Source organism: Geotrypetes seraphini, chromosome 3 (assembly GCF_902459505.1).
Source record: "Geotrypetes seraphini chromosome 3, aGeoSer1.1, whole genome shotgun sequence".
In the NCBI taxonomy this organism is placed as follows: domain Eukaryota; kingdom Metazoa; phylum Chordata; class Amphibia; order Gymnophiona; family Dermophiidae; genus Geotrypetes; species Geotrypetes seraphini.
Genome location: NC_047086.1, coordinates 397,843,835 through 397,859,243, shown reverse-complemented (window position 1 = coordinate 397,859,243; position 15,409 = coordinate 397,843,835). Strand labels below are relative to the sequence as shown.

Genomic DNA, 15,409 nt, shown 5'->3' with positions numbered 1-15,409 from the left:
TTTCTGAATTTTTCTCTTCCTTCCCCCTCCTGAAAAATCTTAAATTTGCTGTTAAGTGGGGGAGTCGAGACTCAAGGAGATGCCTGGAGAGTGTAGTGTCAGGCGCACAGTCACCACGGGCCAAATAAAACGGCCAGGCGGGTTAGGTTCAGCCCGCGGGCCTTGTGTTTGACACATGTGCTATAGAGCCTGTGCTGCCAAAGACTCGGGCTCAGGGAGATACTTTATATACTTTATCGTGCCAAAGAAAGGCTCCGATGATTTTGGATCAATTCTGGACCCTACATAAATGCAGCGCATGGAGACAGTTCAATCTGTCATTGTGGAAGTGTCCCCAGGAGAGTTCCTAGCCTCTTTAGATCTGATAGAGGGATACTTGCATATTCCTGTTTTCCCAGAACACAGGAAGTTTCTCAGATTTCATGTTCTAGAAAATCATTATCAATTTTCAGCTCTATCGTTTGACCTGGTGACAGCTCCTCGCATCTTCACCAAAGTGATGCTTGTGGTAGCAAATCACCTGTGCAAGTGCATCCCTACCTGGACCACTGGCTGATTAGGGCCCCCTCATTGTCCAAGGATTGATGCACAGTGGATCAGGTGATCCGAGTCCTGGAGAATCTGGGTTGGACTGTAAATTATCGAAAAAGTAATTTGACACTGACTCAATACCTGGAGTGCCAGGGAGTCTTGTTCAACATGGCTGTTGGCCACATCTATCTTTCAGAAACTTGCAGACAGAAGCTGTGCTTTTAGATTTCTTGTCTCTTGGGCAAGTCAGCTCCATTGATCTGGAACTATCTTCAAGTCTTGGAGTCCATGGTGGCAAGAATAGACGTGGTGCCTTGGGCGAGGGCCCACAAGCATCCTCTCCAGTAGATGTTACTCTCATGCTGGTCTCCACAGATGGACGCATTACAGAAGTGTCTACCCTGGATGCTGGAGGCTCCATCCTCAGTCCCTCTCTATGGGCATGCCTCTTCGGATTGCTTCCTGGGTGGTCATAATGACAGATGCAAATCTCCTCAGTTGGGGAGCTCATTGCAATCATCATCTGATTCAGGGGCATTGTAAACCCTCTCAGAAAAATTGATCGATCAACGGGCTAGAACTATGTGCCATTTGGTTGGCTCTGATGAAATTGCAGAAGTCTTTGAAAGGTCAAGCAATCACGAGTCTTCTCCGACAATGCTACAATGATGGCATATGTCAAATTGCCAGGGAGGCACCAAAAGTGCATCTCTATATCTGGAAGCCCGCATGCTCTTTCACTGGGCAGAGCATCATCTCCAGGCACTAACAGCAACATGTGTCACGGGAGTGGACAATGTTTAAGCCAACTTCCTCAGCAGACAGACCTTGGATCTGGGCAAGTGGACACTGTCGACAGCAGCATTTCAGGCCATTGTTCAGTGCTAGAGCCATCCACGATTTGACCTCATGGTGATGGCAAAGAATAAGAAAACAGACAGGTTCTATAGTCAAAAATTCAAGCCCAGAAGCAAAGGTCTAGACCAGGGCTGCCCAATTCCGGTCCTTGAGATTTACTGGCAGACCAGTTTTTCAGGATATCCACAATGAACATGCATGAGAGAGATTTGCATACCAAGAAGGCAGTGCAGACAAATCTCTCTCATGCATATTAATTGTGGATATCCTGAAAACCTGGCCTGCTAGTAAATCTCGAGGACTGGAATTGGGCAGCCCTAGTCTAGACACTCTAGTCCAGCCTTGGCCTCAGGGTATCCTTTTGTATGTCTTTCCTCCCTGACCCATGATAAGCCGACTCTTTCAACAGATTGCAACTCATCAGGGAAAGGTCATTCTGGTGGCTACGGATTGGCCTCGCAGGCCATGGTACGCAGATCTGATGCATCTTCACACAGGCCACAACCTCTGGTTGCATATGCTTCCAGACATCCTTTCACAGAGTCCAGTATGCATTGAGGATCCAGATTGCTATGTTCTTATGGCATGGCCCTTGAGCATGACGTGCTAAAGCACAAAGGGTATTCTGAAATGATCATTGCCACCCTTCTCAAGTCTAAGAAGTCAATGACAGTTTCTGCCTATGCTAAAACATGGAAGACTTTCCAGCATTGGTGCGTACAGGAACATGTGAAGCCATTTTCAGTTCCGTTTTTGGTGATGTTAGCTTTTCTCCAAGCAGGCCTTGATAAGGGCCTCACTGTGGCATCTTTTCAGATCCAAGTTGCAGGACTTTCTTGTTTCAGAATTCGGGATCATAGACCTCTGTTGGCGTCTCATCCAGACATCGCCAGATTTCTAAAAGGTGCTCTTCACATCAAACCACAGATCAAACCTCCATTCTCTTCATGGGATCTTAATATGGTTCCCCGAGCTCTCACCAAAGCTTCGTTCAAGCCACTGGAAGAAGCGTCTTTCTTGAACCTGACACTTTAGGTGGTTTTTCTGGTAGCTGTGACCTCAGCGATATGAGTCTCAGAGCTCTAGGCTCTTTCTTGTAGAGAGCCTTTCCTTAGAATCTCAGAGACTGAGGTCTCCCTAAGCACTGTTCCTTCTTTTCTGCAAAAGGTGGTTTCGGCATTTCATGTTAATCAGGAAGTCCACATACCTGCATTCCAGTCTACCAGTTCTTAGAAACAGGACTGCATTTTGAAGAAATTGGGCATGAGTAGTGTGACCATATGGCTCTAGAAAAAAGGGGACGGATTGAGACATCCGGGTTTTACTTCCATTGAAAGCAATGGAAGTAAGGAGAACAGATTGAGACATCTTGGTTGCTTTCAATGGAAGTAAAACCCGGATGTCTCAATCCGTCCCCTTTTTTCTGGAGCCATATGGTCACACTAGGCATGAGAAGATTGCGTCTGCATTATCTGGAAGTCACCAACGAGTTTAGACTCTCTGACCATCTGTTTGTGCTGACTCATGGGACTAAGTGAGGTGCACCTTCTTCTAAGGCCACAATTTCTAGATGGATCTATAGGACCATTTCATCAGCCTACATTGTCTGTGGGAAACAGTCCCTTGTTTCTGTTAAGGTGCATTCTACTAGAAGTGTAGCTTTGTTGCAGGCAGAGGCTAGGGCAGTCTGTCCACTAGAGATTTGTAGAGCTGCGACTTGGTCCACTCTATACACACTTGCAAAATTTTACAGGGTGGATGTTGCGGCAAGAGAGGATTTTGCCTTTTGGTCCTCAGTGTTATGGGCCGGCGCAGTCAGCCTGCCCTAAATTTCTGGGACTGCTTTTGTACGTTCTACTTGTCCAGAATTACACACCTATTGCACTGGAAAAAGAAATTTTGCCCTTACCTTGGTAATATCTTTTCTAGTAGATAGGTGTGTCATTCTGGATCCCTGCCCTTCCTGTGCCTGCCTACTGTCTCATTCTGTTTATCGCTCTCCAAGTTTGTATCTCGGATGCCAGTCAGACTTTTGGGCCCTGAAGAATTCTGTATAATATGTTTATAGTGTCTACAGGGGTACTACTACCTGAGCTCCTTTGATGCTTCTGTTGGCTGTTCCTTGTTCACTGAGTGTTCAAGTGTTATTATGTTTGAGAGGACCTGTTGATTGTCCTTACTTCACATAATTACAATGGAGCTCTTGCATGCTTGGGTGCTAACTGCAGGTGGCAGTAGAGCTCCCAGTGAAGCAGGAGGATCACAGGAAAAATCTGGATTGGATTCCTTCTGCATATGACTCACGGCCATAGGGAGGAGATAGCCTGCTTGTCCAGAATGGCACCCCTGTCTACTGAAAAAGATATTATCAAGGTCAGGATATAATCTCTTGAAGCTACTTTGTCATCCTCCTTGGATAAAGGCAGAATATAAATTAATAAACTATACTATACCTACGTAAGATGAAATCTGCAGGCATAAGGGCTATTGCTGTGGGTACAGTAAGTTTTGGGTGGGTTTTTGATGACTCACCATACAATTTAAGAAGGTTATGGTGACTTTTTAATGTGACATTCACTGCAATATCCCCGGCTGTTTGTGTGGCCAGTTTGCTAAGAATGCCGGCTGCTTGGATGCTTATTTTTGTGTGGTTTTTTTTGTTTGTTTGTTTGGATGGTTTTGCATTCACAAATGGCCCAAAAAGATAGGGCTCCTTTTACGAAGGTGCGCTGGTGGTTTTAGCACACGCACCGGATTAGTGCATGCTATAGCATGCGCTAGCCGAAAATCTGCCACCTGCTCAAAAGGAGGCGGTAGCGGCTAGCGCATGGGGCAATTTAGCCTGCCCTATTCCGCGCGTTAAGGCCGTAGCGTGGCTTTTTAAAAGGAGCCCATAGACCAGGGGTGTCCAACCTGCGGCCCTGTGAAGTATTTTGTGCGGCCCCGGTCGAGGGCGATGCAGTGTTTTCCTCTGCTGCCCCTGGGTGTTTACCGTCTTGCCGGCTCCCTCCTCTGTCTTGCTGCAGCGTTTGCGCATTTGTGCGGCCCCAGAAACATTTTTTTCGGCCAATGTGGCCCAGGGAAGCCAAAAGGTTGGACACTCCTGCCATAGACTCACTAGGGGCCAAAACATCTAGATAGGTAATTAAAATATGTATTTATATATATATATATAGACATCTTTGGGTTTTGAAAATGGATTTTTGTACATCTTTCCCGAAAAGTCCAAACTTAGACGTTGTATTGAAAATGCCCCTCCACACATCCTACTGAACTCCATCATCCCTCAGTACTTCTAGGCACCCAAGTTACTATGTGTGTGATGAGCTGTCTTATGAAATTCATTGCCCTTCAGCGCTTGGTTCCACGTATTGGAGAAACTCTGTTGACATCCTACAGAATTTATTATTCATTTTGGTGGAATTCACTTGGTCATATTTTTAAAATGGAAAGAGCAATTGCTTTGCAGAAAGGAAACTATGATAATTTTAGGAAGATCTGGGGGCCATTGGAAAGATATTGTAATGAGTGAACATCATTTTCCTTTGTTAGATATATGTATACATTGGGGGGGAGGGGGCTGGTTTTTTGGGGATAAATATTTTAACTATTTTAATATGATCGGGTTTTACTTGGAATATGTTTATTTGTAGTAATTGAGGGTGGATGGGTGGGATGGGTTATAATTTTTATATTATTATGATCCTATGAGAAAGATTTTCAAGTGTTATATGATTGTTAAGTATTGTTATAATTTTGTACACTTGTTGTCAGATTTAAAATGAATAAAGAATTAAAAAAAAAAAAGAAGAATTTATTCATAGTATTTATATACTACTTATAACCTAAGTGGCGTACATTCAGGTACTTAAGCATTTTTGTCTGTCTGTCCTGGCAAGCTCACACTCGATCTAATGTACCTGGGGCAATGGGGGGATTAAGTGACTTGCCCAGGGTCACAAGGAGCAGCATGGGATTTGAACCCACCACCTCAGGGTGTTGAGGCTGTAGCTTTAACCACTGCACTGCACACTCCCTTGGTACATGCTTTCCTGTTCCCTTTCTCTATATCTTACTGAATCTTGTGGTGCGTTCCTTCATGTTCTCTCTATATCCCACCTAATTTATCAGGCCATGAGTCTTTTATGTGCCCATGTATGCGAACAGCTCTGCTTATATCCTACATAAGTCATCATCCTCGGTACGTTCTTTCGTGTGCACGTTTATGTGAGGAAGTTTCCGTGTCCTGCCGAAGTCATCTGCTCCGGCTGCTTGGCCTCATCTTCACTGCAGTACATTTTAAATGCACTCTAAAATCACAGAACAGCTTCGACTGAGTTCAAAATGCATTTACTGAGGAGAAGGGTATCCTGCAGTGTAGAACTGTACAATAAATTCTTCCTTCCCGACTCTTGTCTCTCAGAGTAGGGGCATGAATTGCAGATGGTGGGTTCTGTTAAAACAGTAAATGGCATTAGACAATGGCCAACTAGCACATCCGGTCTGATCAAACTGAGGCGTTTTCGGTCCTCGGAATCCAAACGCCACAGAACTTGAACAATTTGGAATTCGAACTGGCGAGAGGCACTTCCTGTCGGCAATCAGTGGGCGCCAGCACCTCTCCTTCTCTCTGGTCCTCTTCCCTTCTGGCACCCCCTCCCCCCCCCCACTGGCGTCTCAGGGCCCGCCTGGAGGGCCTTCACACACTCGCGGACAATCAACACAATGATGTCATGCCTGCGTGTGATGTCATCACGGCGATATCCGCGCACTTCCAGGTGTGCTGCGGCTCGAGAAAGTTTGCGGGTCACGGCCATAGATATTAAAAAGAACTGGACATTAAGAAAAAAAAGTATGTCATTTCTTTGACAGGAAAGCCTAAATCAATCAGCAGAAAAAGCATTCACCACATAAGGATCTCTAATTAGAAAACAAATGGTATAAATTAAAGAAATAAGGCCGGTATTGGACAGACTTGTACGGTTTGTGTCCCATATGTGGTGATTCAGGTAGAATGGGCTGGGGAAGGCATCGATAGGAACTCCACTGACTTGGAACATGAGGACGTTACTGGCCAGACTTTACAGTAGATATCCTGCAAACAACGGGATCGTTGGATAGGCTGGAGTGAGCTTAGAAGGTAACTTCAGCAGTTGGAACCTAGGACAATGCCAGGAGGACTTTACAGTCTATGACCCAGAAACATCAAAGAAGAGACAAGTTAATTTAATCATGTATTTGTAATGGGTATAACTGTAATGGGCAGACTGGAAGGACTGTTCAGGTCTTTATCTGCCGTCATTTACTAAGTTACCTGGCAGAAACCCAAAGAGTAGCAACATTCCAGAGCTAAGATTGTGATGTCATAATGCCTCATTCCACCAATGCCAAAGAAACAACCTCAGCAGTGATGTCACAATGGCTTGATTAGATGGCAACTTCAGCATTTGGCACCTAGGACAATACCAGGTGGACTTTACAGTCTATGACCCAGAAATATCAAAGAAGAGACAAGTTAATTTAATCACGTATTTCTAATGAGAATAACTAATGGGCAGACTGGATAGACCGTTCAAAACACCTCCTTCATAACACGCCAAAAAATCGAACCCTCCATATTCTGGGATAAAGCAGACCACGCCACCACCAACATAGCTCCCAACGAATTTATATCCCAATGGAGATCCATAAGCAAAACCATTCTAAATGAGCTAGCCCCAGAAAAACTAAAATTCAAAATATGCAGACCTTCTGATAAATGGTTCGACGCCGAACTTCTCCAATCTAAAAAGCTCTGCAGACAACTAGAAAGAGTCTGGAAAAAAAACAAGAGTTTAGAACACACTAAAACTGCATGGAGATACCAAATTAATCAATACAAAACCAAACTCAAGGAAAAACGAAAAGCCTACTACTCCAATATGATAGGCAAAATACCCCAGACACAAAAAAGCTATTTAATCTAGTAAAGAACCTCACAGATACCAAACCTTACCTCTCCACCCAAGGTATCCACCCACCAACAGCCATCCACCTAGCAGACCATTTCAAAAACAAGATCACCAATATCAGATCTACATTCATCAACACACACACCCATCTAGAAAAGATAACAACAAACCCATCAACTAGCGAAGCCATCGTAGCAGACAGAAGCTGGTCCGATTTCCCAATTCTAGTCTGGTCGGATATGAACCGACTCTACAATAAATACAGCCATGCTTTCAGTGACCTAAATAATTGCCCCACCTACATATTATCAAACGCCTCCACCACATTCAAAACCAACTTCATGCTATGGATTCAAACCACATTGACAGAAGGCCAATTCCCACAGGACCTAGGAGAGATCTTAATCACTCCAATCATAAAGGATCACAAAGGCCCAATAGATAGCCCCTCCAACTACAGACCTATCACTTCAATACCATTGTACGTTAAAATAATAGAAGGCCTAGTGGCACAATACCTCACCGAATATCTGGAAAAACATAACCTACTCCACCCCTCACAATCAGGATTCCAAACTAACCATAGTACAGAAACACTACTTATCACATTACTAGATACAGCCCGACAACACATCAGTAAAGGAAAAAAAATGATATTAATACAATTAGACCTCTCCGCAGCATTTGACCTAGTTGACCACACCTTATTACTACAAATTCTCGACGCCATAGGAATCTCAGGCAAGGTCTACAAATGGTTTCAGGGGTTCCTCAAATCTAGAACCTACAGGGTAAAATACAATGATATCAAATCAGAACCATGGACAAATCCCTGCGGAGTTCCACAAGGATCACCTCTCTCACCTTCGCTCTTCAACCTCTTTATCTCCTCCCTAGGAGCCACTTTAGATACCCTAGATGTCACATCTTTCAGCTATGCTGATGACATCACCATAATCCTCCCATTCGACCCATCAGAGACCACCACCACAACAAAGCTAGAAACAACCTTAGACACAGTAGAAAAATGGATGATGGATCACAAACTAAAACTAAATTCTGAAAAAACAAAATTCCTTTTGCTCGAAAAAGCCCAAACTCCTACCATCACTGAACTGAAAATCAAAAATACCAAATACCCAATACAACCCGAACTAAAACTCCTAGGAGTTACGATAGACAGATGTTGCACAATGCAGCCCCAGATCAACAAAACAACCCAGAAAGCTTTTTTAACCATGAGAAATCTCCGCAAAATCAGAAAATTCTTTGACCAAGCACAATTTAGACTAATCGTCCAATCCCTAGTCTTAGGTCTGCTGGATTATTGCAACTCCCTATATCTTCCTTGTCCAGCCACTATGATAAAACAACTCCAGACCATACAAAACACCGCCCTCAGATTGATCTACTCACTCAAAAAATATGATCACATAACAACTGCCTTCTTAGACTCTCACTGGCTACCCATACAAGCACGAATCCAATTCAAATTCTACTGCCTGATATTCAAAGCATTACACGGCTCTTCCCCCTCCTATCTAAATAACCGCTTAAACCAAATCTCCACCTCAAGACACAGAAGAACCTCGAACCCTTTCGCCTTCCCCCCACTCAAAGGCACACAACGCAAGAAAATGTTTGACAACCTTCTGGCAACACAAGCAGCAAAAATCAACCATTCCATCTCCAATCTTATGACAATATCAGACAACTTCAAAACATTCAGAAAAGAAATCAAAACCCTGCTTTTCAAAAAATTAATCCAAATATCTTAACCCCTCCTCTTTTACCTCCAGAAGATTCACCTACCTTCAGATAACCTTCCCCCAAATTACCCACCTTAACACCTTCCAATTAAACAGATTGTAACCTACCCTCTCTAACTGCATTCCATATGTATTTTTCATACAGTTCTTCACTGTCAGTTTAATTTCCATCCTATAAATTCACATAGAATTTTTCTTTTTTCAACCATCTTTATTTTCTCTTCTTTATTAATTTCCAGGTACTTTAGTTAGATTGTGAGCCTTCGGGACAGTAAGGGAATTTTTTAAGTACCTTCTTACTTCTCATTTATAATCTTAATGTATATTTTCTTCAAACCGCTTAGAACCTAAAGGATATAGCGGTATATAAGAAATAAATTACATTACATTTATCTGCCGTCATTTACTATGTTAGTATAATCCAGGCTTAATCTCACATCTACGGAATGTGTTTTCTAGCATTGCCTACATGATGCCGCAGTATCACACCACCATGCCAAGAGAGAAACATAACCCCCCTCTCACATCAGATTAAATGAAATATGCATATTTCATCCTGGAACTGACCAAAAGTCCATCAAGCCTGGTATCCTATCTCTAACCATGGCCAATGCAGATCACAAGTACCTCTATAGAGAGCGTGGCAGAGTGGTTAAAGCTACAGCACCCTGAGGTTGTGGGCTCAAATCCCACACTGTTCCTTGTGACCCTGGGCAAATCACTCAATCCTCCATTGCCCCAAGTACATTAGATACATTGTAAGCTCCCAGGACAGAGAGGGGAAATGCTTGAGTACCTAATTGTAAACCACTTTGAAAGGCAGTAAATACCTTAAATAAAATGTTAAGCAAAATATATATATTACTGATATATATATGTGTGCATAAAACAAATGTGTTTGTATATATATATTTTTTTTTAATTTGACCTTTTCAGGGCATTTCTGTAACTGGAATCAGAGACAATTAGCACTTGTGCATATAATTGCCCTATGCATTATGCTATAATGCAATGGCATAGGCGGAGCATGGACACAGCTCCGCCTTACGCGTGTAACTTGTGGAATACTGTAAGCTGCACTCATGTACACCTACAATGACCAAATCGCCACACCTAATGTAGGCGCGTTTATTTGGGTTTACTCTAGCATTTTATAATACAAATCTATAACCAATCACTCCTTAATGATGATGCCAATATCAGATCATTCAAATTTGCAATAACATATCACCCACTTTTTACATATCCTGTGTATCACTCGCAAGATCTTCAGATGTGTTTTAGCACTGCAATCTTCATGTCATCAAGCGTTCTTTTTAAATTTTTATTTTAAACCTACTTAGTAATTTTTTTTTACAAAATTTCTTTCATTTTAAAGCCATAAGTGCAAAATAAAATACAATCATATAATTCTATAAAAGCGCATAAATACAATTACAATTATAATCTATGACAAAAAGATTATCACCCTTCCTCCCCATAATTATATCTGAGAATTGAAAAATACTTTCCCACCCACCCACCCACCCTGGACATGTATGACCAAAGGGCATAATCAGCAATCACTCTTTGCAAAATTTTGTCAATGGCTCCCAAATCTTCAGAAACTTCTTATAATATCATTACATTACATTACACTAGAGATTTCTATTCCGCCATTACCTTGCGGGTCAAGGCAGATTACAGAAGAAATAAAAAAACGGAGGGTTACAATGGAAGAACATTTGTCCTTTCTAGAGAGGTAAAGAGAAGGTTATGTAGTTTCTGTGTGGCGGGAAGAGGGAGGGGGGAAGGACGGTAAGTTTGAAGTTAGGGCTGTTCCAGGAATTTCTTGAAGAGTGTAGTTTTTATTTCTTTTCTGAACGTCTTGTAGTCTGGCGTCGTCATCAGTAGACTGGAGATTTGGTTATCTAGTTTAGCTGCTTGAGTGGCCAGGAAGCCATCGTATAGTTTTTTCCATTTTACTTCTTTAATATCCCTGATAATAATAATAATAATACTAATTTATTTTCTTGTCTACCGCCCAACCAGTAGTTCTAACATAGTAACATAGTAGATGACGGCAGATAAAGACCCAAATGGTCCATCCAGTCTGCCCAACCTGATTCAATTTAAATTTTTTTAATTTTTTCTTCTTAGCTATTTCTGGGCAAGAATCCAAAGCTTTACCCGGTACTGTGTTTGGGTTCCTACTGCCGAAATCTCCATTAAAACCTACTCCAGCCCATCTACACCCTCCCAGCCATTGAAGCCCTCCCCAGCCCATCCTCCACCAAACGGCCATACACAGACACAGACCATGCAAGTCTGCCCAGTAACTGGCCTAGTTCAATCTTTAATATTATTTTCTGATTCTAAATCTTCTGTGTTCATCCCACGCTTCTTTGAACTCAGTCACAGTTTTACTCTCCACCACCTCTCTCGGGAGCGCATTCCACCACCCTCTCCGTAAAGTAGAATTTCCTAACATTGCCTCTGGGCGGTTTACAACAGGAGAATACTGAGACATTTCAGCAAATTGTACAATTTCATAGAACACACTATCTACGTACAATCTAAAATGATGGAGAGACTCCCACCAAAAGGAATAGTTCAGTTTATCCCAGTTTTTCCAGTTCCTTAGAATAAGCTGTACGGCAACCCCTGTCATAATAAATAGAAGTTTATTATTATGGGATGATATTTGGCTTTTAGCTCTCATCATAGTCCCTTATACAAAATTATACTTAGTAAATTCAAAAATCTAAAAAACCAGTTTTCAAATTGCACATAGCTTTAGAAATCTTGAAAAGTGCTGTTGGGTAGGGACATGTTGCTACCTGAAAGCATTTTTCAAGATTTCTAAAGTTAAGCGCAATTTGAAAACTGTTTTTTTTTTAGATTTTTGAATTTACTAAGTGGGTTTAAAATAAAAAATGGAACTAGAACGCTTGATGCATGTCGGTAACAAAAATCTCATGCACGAATACAGGATGTCCAGGGCGGTACTTGGAGAGACCTCCCAGGAAAGGGACTTGGGAGTTCTGATCGACAAGTCGATGAAGCCATCCACGCAATGCGCGGCGGGGGTGAAAAGGGCGAACAGAATGCTAGAAATAATAAAGAAGGGGATCACAAACAGATTGGAGAAGGTTATAATGCTGCTGTACCGGGCCATGGTGTGCCCTCACCTGGAGTACTGCATCCAGCACTGGTCGCTGTACTTGAAGAAGGACACGGTACTACTCGAAAGGGTCCAAAGAAGAGCGACTAAAATGGTTAAGGGGTTGGAGGAGCTGCCGTACAGCGAAAGATTAGAGAAACTGGGCCTCTTCTCCCTCGAACAGAGGAAATTGAGAGGGGACATGATCGAAACGTTCAAGATACTGAAGGGAATAGACTTGGTAGATAAGGACAGATTGTTCACCCTCTCCAAGGTAGAGAGAACAAGAGGGCACTCACTAAAGCTGAAAGGAGATAGACTCCGTATGAACGTAAGGAAGTTCTTCTTCACTCAGAGAGCGGTAGAAAACTGGAACGCTCTTCCGGAGTCTGTCATAGGGGAAAACACCCTCCAGGGATTCAAGACAAAGTTGGACAAGTTCCTGCTAAACTGGAACGTACGCAGGTGAGGCTGGATTTATTTAAGAGCACTAGTCTTTGATCTGAGGGCCGCCACGTGAGCGGACTCCTGGGCAGGATGGACCACTGGTCTGACCCAGCAGCGGCAAATCTTATGTTCTTATGACATGAAGATTGCAGTGCTAAAACATATCTGAAGATTTTGCGACATGTAAAAAGTGGGTGATATGATAGCCCAAATTTGAACGATCTAGTATTATATAATGGCATCTTATAATGGTATTACAGCATTTGTGCACCTAACTAAAATTGTCCCTTACGTTCTACCTGATCCCTTGGGAACAAATCTCCTCCCCTTTTTGATATACAGTTTCCCTTCTTTGGGTGACCAGTTTGCAAGCACAGGGATGCAGCGTGATCGCCAATACCCTTCTCTCTTCTCTCCCTCTCCAGGTGTGCCATTGCTGTTTGTGATCCCCTGGGGAATCGTGAAATACCTTTATGAAAACCACAGGTTTGTGGAAAGCTATAACTGTTTTGACGATGTTCCATTTTCATTCTCAATGGGGAAGGTAAATTATTATCTTTGTTGCTTGGCCATGTGGGGTGGGATGAAATCACATTGATTTGTTGATTTGCTTTCTCGCTCGGCTCCTTCACAATGTTTTAAGGAATAGGTGTGATCTTTTTTTTTTAAGCTTGCAATGTTCTGCCTGCCTTTCCAGGAAATAGCTCTGCCTAGGTCAGAGCAGTTGTCAGGCAATACCTGGAAAAGTAAAATGGCCTGGTGTTTGACAACAAATATCCTCACCTGTAGCAGAGACCTTTCTGTTACATGAGTGGAGCTGCTCTGTGGATTCCCAGCTCCCATCTGTTAAGTACAAGGGGCCATTGAAAAGTTCTCAGCCCAGCCAAGAAGAGAATGGTGTGAAGCCATGAGTAACTTACAAGTTAATTCCACACTTTTCTTGACACTTTTTGTTTTAATGAGGCAAATGCATCTAGTAAATGGGCACAAGAACAGGGAAACCAAGCCATTGTGACATCACTGATGAGGTTGGCTCAGGCATTGGTGGAATGAGGCATTATGACATCACACAATACAAGGGGCCGCTGAAAAGTTCTCAGCCCAACCAAGAAGAGCATGATGTGAAGCCAAGAGTAACTTACAAGTCAATTCCACGCTTTTCATTTCAGTGATATGAAATGAAACAAAAAGTGTCAAGAAAAGCGTGGACTAACTTGCAAATTTCATGGCTCCACATTATTCTCTATTCACCCAAGGTGATGTTGTAGATCACCCTTTATACCTTGTAACTAAGGTGTATCAATCAATCTATATGGCCCTCAGAGATGCCACCCAGGGATCAATATGATCATATCCCTTGGCTTTACACACCCTATCGTCATCGGGTCAATATCAAATGTGAAGATGATATAAACTTTTTTCTTTTTTTGCTTTTTTACTTATACTTATTTTTCTCGTATGTATTAAACTCTCTTTTCTAATTTTAAAACAATAAATATGGTTAATGAGTTTAAGGTAGATACTTAGCTTCACCGGGATGGTTAGTAGCTGTTGGTAAGGGATACATATGCCAACATGTTTCACCCCTAAAAAGGGGGTTTCTTCAGGGCTACTATCCCTGCAAACAAGAAACCTTGTTTAGGTATGGGAAACGCTAAGCATAACATATAGAAAGTATCATTCACACCATACATATGTATTATCATACCTTTTGTGTTATTTTCACACGGCTGGCCACCCGATCTAAGTTTCATTAAGATGGCCGTTTGGGCTGAGAACTTTTCAGCGGCTCCTCATATACTGCTCTTGACACTCAGCTGGAAAAACTGAGGATTTGTCGGACTGAAATAAAAGATTGAATGACCCTAAATGAATTACAATTAAATGCAACAAAAACTGAACTTCTATGGGTGTTAACTTTCTCATCCCTCTCATTTTGGGGGTAATTCTACCAAAAAGTCCACTCCTGGAAATTAGGGAGATTCTTTACAGATGAATAAACTCCCATACCGTGTCCAAAAAGACGACTTTGTTAGTGTGTTATACTCTAGCATGAGCAGAATATAACAAAGAGAACTTTATTTTTCATTTTCAAAGCTCAATATGCATTGGAGTCATGGCTCTGCATCTTGCAGAAACAACTTGAGCTGAAAATGTTTGAAAAAGAAAGATTTTTGCATCTTGAAATTTCAGCTCCTTATGCATGCAGTATTTCTGCATGACCAATTCTTGGTCTGCTCTCTTCTGCACTGGCCTTGATAAGAACATAAGAATAGCCTTACTGGGTCAGACCAATGGTCAATCAAGCCCTATAGCCTGTTCCCACGGTGGTCAATCCAGGTACCTAGTACTAAGCCAGAACCCAAGGAGTAGCAACATTCCATGCTACCGATCCAGGGCAAGCAGTGGCTTCCCCCATGTCTTTCTCAATAACAGACTATGAACTTTTCCTCCAGGAACTTGTCCAAACTTTTCTTAAAACCAGCTACGCTATCCACTCTTACCACATTCTCAGGCAACACATTCCAGAGCTTAACTATTCTCTGAGTGGAAAAAAAAATTCCTCCTTTTGGTTGTAAAAGTATCTCCCTGTAACTTCATCGAGTGTCCCCCTAGTCTTTGTCATTTTTGACGGAGTGAAAAATCGATCTACTTGTACCTATTCAATTTTAAACATGCCAGAGGACTCTCTAAGGCCTATTGCATTTGGA

The 15,409-nt window shown here is 42.2% G+C and overlaps 1 protein-coding gene across 1 annotated transcript in view; it reads left to right on the top strand.

The window, feature by feature from the left end:
- GLP1R (glucagon like peptide 1 receptor) overlaps positions 1 to 15,409 on the top strand; it is a 245,924-nt gene that overhangs the window by 183,230 nt on the left and 47,285 nt on the right. The window contains exon 8 of the mRNA XM_033935380.1: positions 13,124 to 13,184. Within this exon, the coding sequence (XP_033791271.1) occupies positions 13,124 to 13,184 (61 nt within the window). The remainder of the gene's footprint in view (positions 1 to 13,123; positions 13,185 to 15,409) is intronic.